This window comes from Dama dama, chromosome 21 (assembly GCF_033118175.1).
Source record: "Dama dama isolate Ldn47 chromosome 21, ASM3311817v1, whole genome shotgun sequence".
NCBI lineage: Eukaryota > Metazoa > Chordata > Mammalia > Artiodactyla > Cervidae > Dama > Dama dama.
Window position 1 is genome coordinate 33,463,680 of NC_083701.1, and position 11,298 is coordinate 33,474,977.

General features: G+C 48.7%; 1 protein-coding gene and 1 non-coding gene across 3 annotated transcripts in view; both read right to left on the reverse strand.

Annotated features, from left to right (window-relative positions):
- Positions 1-8,166, reverse strand: part of SLCO5A1 (solute carrier organic anion transporter family member 5A1) — a 150,239-nt gene extending 142,073 nt beyond the window's left edge. For both annotated transcript variants that reach the window (XM_061123454.1, XM_061123453.1), the window contains exon 1: positions 6,963-8,166. In XM_061123454.1, the coding sequence (XP_060979437.1) occupies positions 6,963-7,863 (901 nt within the window). In that variant the 5' untranslated portion in view covers positions 7,864-8,166. The remainder of the gene's footprint in view (positions 1-6,962) is intronic.
- TRNAC-ACA (transfer RNA cysteine (anticodon ACA)) lies at positions 5,249-5,320 on the reverse strand. The gene has a single exon. It is a non-coding gene; the product is annotated as a tRNA-Cys (tRNA).
- Positions 8,167-11,298: the final 3,132 nt, after the last annotated feature.

Sequence of the window (11,298 nt, forward strand, 5' to 3'; positions counted from 1 at the left end):
CACCACAGGCCTTCAGACTTTAAAGGAACTTTTGTTACGTTACAGTAAGCGCAAATATACATCACATAAATGTTCACACGTTAAAGAAAAATAGTCGTCAAAGGTTGCCAAGCAGAAAGTTCTGGCAGTAAAACCTTGGAGCTTCAGAAAATGCAACTAATCAGAATATAACACTTTCCAAATACTGATCAAGATTTTCCTGTACGAAGGAAAGAGAACCCTCCTATGCTGTTGGTGGGAATGTAAATTGGTATAGACATTGTGGAAAACAGTATGGAGGTTTCTCAAAAAACTAAAAACAGAGCTTCCATATGATTCAGTAGTTCCACTCCTGGGTATATATCCAAAAGAAACAAAAGCACTAATTCAGAAAGATACATGTAGCTCAATGTTCATAGCAGCATTATTTATAATTGCCAAGGTATGGAAGCAATCTAAGTGCCCTTCAATAGATGAATGAATAAAGATGTGGTACACATATCAGTGGAATATTACTCAGCCATAAGAACAAAATTTAACCATTTTCAACAACGTGGATGGACTTGATGATATTGAAGTGAAAATTGCTCAGGTGTGTCCAACTATTTGCAACCCCATGGATGGTAGCCCACTAGGCTCCTCTGTCCAAGGAGTTCTCCAGGCAAAAATACCGGAGTGGGTTGCCATTTCCTTCCCCAGGGGATCTTCCTGACCCAGGGGCAGAATCTGGGTCTCCTGCATTGTAGGCAGATTCTTTATTGTCTGAGCTACCAGGGTAGGTATTATGATAAGTGAAATAAGTCAGACAGAGAAAGACAAATATTGTATGATGTCACTTATCATGTGAAATCTTAAAAATGCAACAAACTAGTGATTATAACAGAAAAAAAAAGTAACAGACTCACAAGATATAAAGAACAAATTAGTGGTTACCAGTGGGGAGGGGAAAAGAAAGGGGAAGGGGATGAAGAGGCATAAACTATTATGTGTAAAATAAACTACAAGGATATATTGTACAACATAAAGAATAAAGCCAATATTCTGCAGAAGTTTTTTAAAAGCATGAGCAATTAAATACTCAAAATGTAAAAGAAAAGAAAGAGAAGGATTGTCTTGTACAATGTCTAAGGAGCGATTTCTCATACAGTGTTCTCATTTCCTACATAATGGTTCTTTACTTTTTCCCAACTATAAAGAGAGATGTTTAAACGTTTTCAGACACAAACAGAGTAGACTATCTCTTGCTGCTCACTCTGCTCACTCTCGAGGATCAGTCTGAATTCAGCTCTAACAAACTCAAGTGCTGCTCTTACAGGCGGCACAGTACCTGCACCCACGTGATCCCATTTAGTCCTCAAAATATCACAGTGAGGGGGCTTCCCTGGTAGTACAGTGGATTCTTGCCTGGAAGATCCCACATGCTGCAGGGCAACTAGGCCCTAACGCCACAACTACTGAGCCTGCAAGCCCTAGAGTCTGTGCTCTGCAATGAGAGAAACCACCACAGTGAGAAGCCCACGCACTGCAACTAGAGAGCAGCCCCCTCCCTCACCCCAACTAGGGAAAGCCTTTGCTAAACAACAAAGGCCCAGAACAGCCAAAAATAAACAAACAAGTAAATAAATCTTTTTAAAAAATAAAAGACAAAAAAAAAAATAAAAGACGTTTGTCAGGGACTTCCCTGGTGGTCCAGTGGCTAAGACTCAGCACTCCCAGTGCAGGGGCCTGGGTTCGATCCCTAGTCAGGGAACTAGATCCCACATGCCACAACTAAGAGTTTGCGTGCTGCAGCTAAAGATCCTGTGTGCTGTACCTAAGACCTGGTGCAGCCAAATAAATAAATTAAAAAAAAAAAAAGACGTTTGTCGATAAATAAAACTTTTTTTTTTTTTTAAATATCACAGCGCAGAGGGGGAAAGAGAGGGTAAAACGGACGGAGAGAGTAGCATGGAAATCTATACACTATCATATGTAACACAGACAGCAGTGGGAACTCAGACCGGGCTCTGGGACAAACGAGAGGGCTAAGAGGGGGTGGAAAGTGGGAGGGAGGTTCAAGAGAGAGAGGGGACATATGTATACCTATGCGGATTCGTGTTGATGTATGACAGAAACCAACACAATATGGCAAAGCAATTATCCTTCAATCAACAATAAATAAATTTAAAAAAAAATATCACCGTGTAGGAAACAAATGGAGCAAGCCCTAAGTGCAAACAGAAGCTGGAGAAGTTAAGGAATTTGTCTAAAGTCTCCTGACCAATTAAATTTGGGGATTTGTCTAAAGTCTCCTGACCAAACTGTGTTTTAGTCTGGTAGAGCCAGACTAAAATATAAATCAGCTGCCTCCTCGTCTGGTGCTCTTTCTAAGGCACTGTGCAGACTCTGACCTTTGTCTGGGGTCTGAAGTGATAGCGGACACACCAGGGACGTGGAGTGACTGCCCTCACACTGCCTGACCAATGGCTGGCCCATGGCCAATCATCACCTATCCTGAAAATCATTCAGCTGGAATTGTGGCTTTCTATTTTAGAAAAGCATCCTTTTTTTTTTCCTCCTTTTTTAACCTGGTTGGTTAGTCATTCTTTCTTGTTTCCCTGTTTGATTCATGAATTTTGTGCCTTGCAAAAGGTCACATTTTCTCCCTCCTTAAGATCCAATCTCAAATCGTGATGCAGTTGCTAGCCTTACTTCTTCCTACCTACAAAGTTTTCTCTATGCTTGCAGGAGGAGTTAGGGCACTGAATGTGTGTAAAGACTGCTGGGTCACATCTACAACCACACTGCTTCTACATGGAAAGCTGCCAGTATGTTAACACCAAAACTTTCAAAAGATTAAGGTATACATTTACATTCCATTTCAATGATTTCTTCTTTAATTCAGATTTTGTTTCCGACTGCAATTACTAACCTGCTACCTGCTTTTACTTTCCCGTCCCCTTCTTCTATGGTTGTTATCAGTTAGAAAGACTGACCAAAAAGTTAAGAAATGGGTGGGGAGTGGACAAGGTAATATGGAAGAACAGGTTTGCAGAAAATCACAATACACACCTAGTTATTATTTATTATTAATAGGAAAACTTCCATGTCATAACGGGTTAACGCTGCTCACGTGCTAAGAAGATAGTGTGTGTGCTTAGTCACTCAATCGTGTCTGACTCTTTGTGACCCCATGAACTGCAGCCCACCATGGGGGCTCCTCTGTCCATGGGGATTCTCCAAACAAGAATACTGGAGTGGGGTGCCATGCCCTCCTCCAGGGGATCTTCCCAACCCAGGGACTGAACCCAGGTCTCCCACATTACAGGCGGATTCTTTACTGTCTGAGCCACCAGGGAAGAAGACAGCAGTCTCCTCGATTTAAATTTGTATGGAGATAACCTGTAAAAGCTGCTTTAAAGGTCTAAAGAATGGTCTTATTTTGATTATGTCTTGAGGACGTTAAGCCAGTTCTGCATCCTTCTGCACCACCCAGAACCCTACTGAATGTGACCCATCCTTTGGTTTCAGTGGACTTGCAGAAGTTCAAGGGCTCTGGGGTCAGACGGTGTGGGTTTGACACCCATAACCAAGTCACTTAAGTTCTCTGGGCCTTAGTTTCCTCATTCATAAAAAAGGGGAAACAATTCCCATCTCCTAAGGCCATTGAGAACATTAGGTGAAATAACACAGGTAAGATTCCTGGTACTAAAACCACTGGAGCTTTTATCAAGATCCATTTAATACAAAGCAGAACTCCTATGAGTTACATCAAGAATGTATCTGAAGGCAGGCATCAAGAGGTTTTCCCAAAAAATTATTATTAGTCAATATCTAAATGAAGAAGAGGCGGAGAAGGTAGGGGAAGGGCGGGAGCAAATCCCATCTGTAGGACTTTCTTCCCCTTTCACATGTCACTTTAGATATTACCTTAAACTGGAAATATTTCTTCATTACATCGAAGGCACCTCAGATGCTGGGCTTGTGTCTCATTTTTTGGTCTTCCCACAAGGAGCACAGTTGCTCAACACTGAATATGCACTTGCTATTTTCCTTCTTGGTGACAGTGTCGCTCAGTTGTATCCGATTCTTTGAGACCCCATGACTAGCCTACCAGGCTCCTCTGTCCATGGGATTCTCCAGGCAAGAATACTGGAGTGGGTTGTCATTGCCTTCTCCAGAGGATCTTCCCGACACAGGGATCAAACCCGGTTCACCCTCATTACAGGCAGATTCTTTACCATCTGAGCCACCAGAAGTCCCTCCCTTCTTGGGGGGGCAACCACTACCAGAAAAATTAAATCTCAGGGCTCTGACAGCAGATATTCTCTGTGTGGGACTCTGCCTGTGTTTTTCATGAAGCAGATTTGTGTCAGTGGTAGCTAGAAGTGGGTGGGACACCCAAGTTTTCAAAATAAATGGAGGAAAAGATCAGAAAGAATAAAGAAAACAACTGGGATGTTTACAGGGTCAAGATGTCACTCTAAAAACTGCTGGTTGTTTTCAAAGAGAGAAATGTATGTTTACAGTGGAAAGGCCTGACAATCAACCAACTCAACTAAGTGATTAAACTCAACAACACTAGTGAATGGCCAGGTGCATCTAATAGAAAACACACACCACAACCTATGAAGGAGCCTGGCCAAAAACATTTTGCCTGAACTGAATTACACATTTAGACTGAACTTCCAGTTTACAAGAAATATAGAACATGGAGGAACGAGATAAGTGCACCACATGGAAATAATCAGATAACTCTAGAATGTAGCATATTCCACAAATTAGCCTTGTCACTTCAAAACGTCTGTGTAGTAGAAACAGAAAAAAAAAAGTTGACACACTTTTCTAGTTTATCAAACGCTAAGAAAGCAAACAACTAAATGCAATGATTGAATGAATCCTGACTGGCTCGTGGTTTGAAAAAATACATAGCTAAAAAAGACAATGGGTGGACAATGAAGATTTGAATGTGGACTGGACTTTGATAATCAAATGGAATAGTTACTAACTTTCTTAGGGTATTTAAGCTCCTGAGTTATATAAGAGAACGTCCTTATTTTCAGAAGACACGTGCTAAAGCTTAAAGGGACCCACGATCACTTTAAAAAGTCTTAACCTCCTACCCTATATATACATATATATATGTATGTATGAAAAGTGAAAGTCAAGTCACTCAGTCGTGTCTGACTCTTTGCAACCCCATGGACTGTAGCCTACCAGGCTTCTCCATCCATAGCATTTTCCAGGCAAGAATACTAGAGTTGATTGCCATTTCTTTCTCCAGGAGATCTTCCCGACCCAGGGATTGAACCTGGGTCTCCTGCACTGTAGGCAGATGCTTTACCATCTGAGCCACTGGGGAAGTCATATGTATGTGTGTGTATATACATATACATAGTCTACACAAACACACACAGGTTGATGCAGCAAACATGACTATAATGAACAATTATTGAATCTAGATGGTTGGATATACTGATGTTCACTATACTATTATTTCAACTTTTCTATACATTTGAAAATTTTGCCATAATAAACGTTAGAAAACATGGAGGCAAAAGTAACAAGCAAGGGACTCCCCTGGTGGTTCAGTGGTTAAGAACCCACTTTGCAATGCAGGGAATGTACGTTCAAACCCTGGTGGAGGAACTCAGATCCTGCAGTGCTCCCCAACGAGAGAAGCCAGCACGGTGAGAAGCCCACACGCACCACGACCAAGACCCACCACGGGCCAAAAGTAAAAATTAAAAAGAAAAACAGTAACAAGCAAACTATTCCTCCCTGCCTGAATAAAAATGTCTTTCTCTTGCATTTCATAATAAAGTGAAGTTGCTCAGTCATATCCAACTCTTTGCAACCCCATGGACTGTAGCCCACTAGGCACCTCTGTCCAAGGAATTTTCCAGGCAAAAATACTGGAGTGGGTTGCCATTTCCTTCTCCAGGGGATCTTCCCAACCCAGGGATCGAACCCAGGTCTCCCGCATTGCAGGCAGATGCTTTACCATCTGAGCCACCAGAGAAGCCCAAAGAAGACATTAGCAGAGGATACAAATTACAAAACCCTTTATTTGGGCCAGTTACTGGGGACTACAAAGGGCTCCAACATCCTCTAAGGACAAGAGTTGTCCTGAGGAAAAAGCATAGCCCTCTTCGTTGAGTATCACTTTCACCTCCCTTTCACTGTCCACCAGCTATTACTATTTCAGAAAATAGTAATCATTATTCTCCCAACTTCATGGAACGAAGGGTCGTCAAAACAACAATAAAAACAGCTTTGGATAAACTTTACAACCTGTGAGGTTGCTTCTACATCAAGATAACCTAGTCATTCGATATCACTTCAGTTTTCTTCTTGATAGTGACGCAGAGAATATATAAGAAATACAGATACAGAGACAATACAGCCTGTTTCCTGTAGTCTGGGTACTTCCTGCTGTTGGAGGCAGGAAGAAGTAGCAGTGGATGAAAGCTGTCAATGACCTCACTTCACACACCAGTCACTTCAATTCCTTCCTGAGCCCTTTGAGAAGATAAACTTGATAAACTAGAGCTTTTCCAAAGACAGGCAGCAAGAAAGAGAAGCACTACTCCACAAAGTCTGTATTACTTGGGAAAAGCCCAGTGTGAAGTGTGAGTCTGAAAAGTCACAGAACTCTCAACTGTTTAATTCCAGAACTGAAAACACACCACAGGGAGGCTTAAAAACCAAAAAGCAAAGAGAAGCTTACTGCTTAAAGTATACATATATAAAATATATAACACCATATATTCTCTATAATATCTGCTGCTGCTAAGTCGCTTCAGTCGTGTCCGACTCTGGGCGACCCCACAGACAGCAGCCCACCAGGCTCCGCTGTCCCTGGGGTTCTCCAGGCAAGAACACTGGAGTGGGTTGCCATTTCCTTCTCCCCTATAATATCTACCACCCACTAAAATGTGAAAGAAAGTTCTTCTTTTCCATTTTCGAGTCCAAGCTCACGTGAGAGGACAGGAAAGGCTTACCTAGGTACAAGGATGCGTTTTCTTTCTTGACATTGTCATCTAAGTAGGTTGGTCCCAGGGTATAAATAGGTGTGGAGCCCATTCCAATGAGAATCTGTGCGCACACGAATAAAGCCACGTAGACCCAGTGGTCGTTGCCACCCGAGTCCTTCAGGCAGGTGGGAGGCTCCATCTTGACCGAGGAGTTGCCGTTTTGACACAAGCCGTAGTTGGAGGCGGAGGCGTTCAACTCTTGGATCTGGTAGGGCGGCGAGACGAAGTGAGGTAAGGCGAAGAGGGCAGCCCCCACGGCGATGAGGAGACCCCCCACGGCCAGCCACAGGGGCCGCCGTCCCCGGCCGCCGAAGTAGCTGACGAACACCACCACCAGCAGGCTCCCAATGTCAAAGCAGCTGACCAGCAGCCCCGACTCGGAGCTCTTCAGACTGTAGCGCCTTTCGATGGTGGTGATGACGCTGCTCAGGTACCCGGAGACCATCAACGCCTGGATGAAGGTCAGAAAGCACATGCAAACCAAGAAGCAACGGGAATCGGTGAGGACCACGTAGAGGCACCTTCTGCCCTGGAGCATGGCCAGGGCGGAGGATACCGACATGGTTTTGCCGATTTCCACCCCGTGGCGACGTTCCGTCAGTCCTGCCGTCTCTGCCGAAGTAGACGGGGCGGAGGGGCTGGGGGCCGGCGGGTAGGGGTCTGACTTCAACTCCTGATGGCCGGGGGCGGGCTCGGAGCCTTCTTCACTCTCGGGACTCAGGTCTGGCGGGCAGGAGGCGCTGTTCAGGGCGGGTAAACTCTGGGACCTGAAGGACTCGGGTTCGCAGTTCTCTTGGACAGCTCCTACCCTGGCGCGCGCTTCCTGCAGCTCTCCCGCCTGGGGCTCCAGCCCAGCGCCTCGGTCCATGGCTCTCAGAATTCAGATTCCGTCGCCGATCGCACTCAAGGACTCCGGAGCTTTGCATCCACCAGCACGAGGGGCTGAAGCCGGGCCCAGGCAGTCGTGCCCACCAGGGACCGGGGCTGGCGATGCAGAGTCGCGCTGTAGGGCATCCTCACCAGCAGGGAGGTGCCCAGTGCATCCTGACCGCAGACGTGGCCCCGAGGCTCCGCAGCCGCGTGCCCCGGAGGGCAGGGGTCCGCGCGGTCCTGCGATGAGCCCAACTTAGGGTCCACCCTGGGCTGGGAGCGCGCAGCAGGATCCTAGCGCGTCCCGGGCTCATCCCCTCCGCCGCTGCCGCTCCGCCTGCCGACCCGAGCGCGTACGCCGGGTGCCCAGCGTGGGGGCGGTTAGCGCTGCTGCCGGGGCCGCATCCCGCCGGGCTGGCTGGGCCAGAGGGGCCCGGTCCTCGCCGCCTCGGCTCGCGACACCCTCGGGTGCAAAGGTGCCAACCTGCAAAGCAGAAGAGAGCGCGGTCAGCGAAGGGCGGCTGAGGCTTGCGTCCCGGCGCCCCCGGCGGACAGCGCTGGGGGACTCGGACGGTCCCAAGTGGGACCGAGGGATGAGCAAGGAACGAAGCCCTGGAGGAGGATTAGGCTGTAGGCAGCAGCCTCTAGAGCCCAAACAATAAGCAGCGGACGGTCGGCAGAGACCCTCCCTCATTGTCTACGGGGGACCTGCCCCCGCCCCGCCCCTTTTGCCTTAAACCGCGCATCTGCTTTTATATGTTAATAATTATCCACCTGGCAGCTCTGACTCACAAACAGCGTCTTTTATTCGAGTGAACTAATTGCAACCTTTTGGTACTCCTACTCCATTACTCAAAATAGAAGAGGCCCAAAAGAACAAAGGAAAGTTTCTTTCCTTTTTTTTTTTTTTTTTACAAGCACGATGCACTCCTAGTCCCTATTTTTTTTAAAGAAAAAAGGGGGAAAGCGAGGTGTGTAGAAACGTGTGTACACACTTGTGTGCAGGCACGTGTGCGCCGACTGGATGCGAATCAGTCTTCTCCATCCATTAGAGACAGACACGCATTCAAAGCCCAAGGCAGCAGCAAAAAGGTCAGCGTGCTTGCCTCTTTATTCCCAACACTAAAAATAACACCCCTGCCCCCCAGCCGCCAGGGAGAACTATTCAATTACAAATACCAGGGGCGTTCGAGGCTGCGGCCCACGCCAAGTCCCAGAGCGCTGTGTCAAGCGAAACCGAAAATCAGTTTGCTTTGCGGAGGGGTGGGGAAGCCACAACCAAACAATGAGACGCGAGAGCGCTGTCACGGCACGCTGGGAGCCCACGGGGCCGGCTCGGCACGCGCGGGCCGGCAGAGAGGTGTGCTATTTACAGCCCGCGCACCCAGCGAGCGTGGGCTCGGGGTGCGCGCGCGCCCACACACACATACACACACCGGCGTGTCTGTGTCGAAACCCCTCGCGCGATCCGGCAACCAGCTTGAATATAACGCGAGTCGAAAACAGGTGTGTCCCCAGGGTAAGCCTACGCCCCTTATCTCGGGACTCCCACTCTATTCCTCCGGCCCCCGAGGGGTTGGGGGTGGGGGAGAGGTGATGTGCACCAGGTGGGAGAGGAGAGCCGGACTTCGCTGCATTGTTTCAAGCGACGCGTTTTTGTGATGGTGCTGAGAAAAGAAAGGAGGAAGGGTAGATGGAGAAAGGCAGAGAGCTTGGGATCCAGAGGCGGCCGCTCCGGCGTCTCCCTCGGCTCGGCTGGGCCAGCCCAGCTCCCAGATTCCCGGCCTGCCAGCCACTCAGAGCCAGGGCTTCCCCGCCGCCTTCTTGCCGGGGAGCCTTCCCGGGGAACCCCACCGGCGGCGGCGTACAAAGTCGGGGAATCCCGGAAAACTCGCTTCCCCGCGCCCGGGGGAGCGCGCACCCGCACCGCAGCGTACCCGCACCCCAGCGGAGCCTTGGAAGGGCACACAGACCCAGGCGGCCGGCTCTCGGAGCCGGCGTGGGGGCCGGGGGACGACATCTGCGCGCGCGCATACACACACACAGACACACACACGGCCCCGCAGGAGGATAGGACCGCCGGAGACAGCTCGCCGAGCTGGAGGGTCGCACGAGCCGCCGCTACTCACTCTTGAGTCGGCCGGTCAGTCTGGCTGGCTGGGAATGGAGTGGGGGAAGGTGGGGACCTTGGAGGCGCGAGAGTAGTTGGGAGCCTCCTGGGGAGGCAGCCTCGGTCCAGCCGCGAGGAAATCAGTGAATGAGTCTGTGACCCCAGCCTCTGGAAACAAGACACACGCGCACAGACGCGCCCGGAGCCGAGCGGCAGAGGGCGCAGGCGCGCGGGCAGCCGCCCAGCCCAGCCCGGAGGCGGCGAGCCACCGGGCTGCCTTTTTCACCTGAAAGGCGGGGGAGCACGAGGGGCCCAGGGAGCGGGTCTCCAGAAGTCAGCTACTCAGGCAGAGAGCCCACGCGGAATAAAGAAGCTGAAATTTCTGTTGGTTTATTCCGTGCTGTGGGCACCCACCATGTCTCAGGGACCATAGCAGGTAGATTTTGGGGACCAAAGATGAACAGGACAGGATCCCTGGACCGAGGAAACCTCTGTTTTGTGGAAGCAATACCCTGTAAGTAGCCTAAAATGGCACAGTAAATTCTATAAAGGGTGACACTGAAGAACCATTATTATATATCGATTATAATATCCATTATTAACCCATTAGGCCTTCATTTCCAGACAGCAGGAAAGGCATGTACAAAGGCCCTGGGGCACGATGCTGCAAAGAAATCCTGAGTCTCAGGGTTATTGCATTGATGGGGCAGAGAGCTGGCCAGCAAGAGTGGCACACTAGGAAAGGTCAGCAAGGGCTTTTATAGGTCCTGCGCTGTCAGCACCGAAGGGCCAGTGACATTCAACTTCAGTTATCAGACACTGGTGGGTGAATGGAGGCCATGTGGGGTGCGTGGAGGCAAGGAGGCAATCTCAGCAATCTCTGAGCAAAATGTGATGTGGCGGTGGTGGAGCATGGACAGGAAGGAACTCCTTGAGAACACTGACAAGGCAGAAGTAGCCAGACTTAGAAGCCGATGTTAACCAGAGTTTGAGATTGAAGTCCAAGGAAAACACAAGCAGAGAAACATGCTCTTGGGGTAAGATGTTTCTCCTTTAAGATACCTTGGCTTTGAAATGCCTCTGGGACATCTGAGTGTATACATATTCCATAAACCACCAGACATATAACACACAGGCAGTTGGGATTAGGGAAGTGAATTAGGAGGCAACAGCCAGACACGGCATGAGGTGGGTGAGTAAGGAGATCAGAGGAGAGGTAGGCTAAGGACAGGGCCCTGGGGACAGGGTGATCTAAGAGCTTGAGAGGGGAAAAGCTAAGAAAGGAGATTAGAAGCAAGGGTCAGAGAGATCTGTGAAGAATCA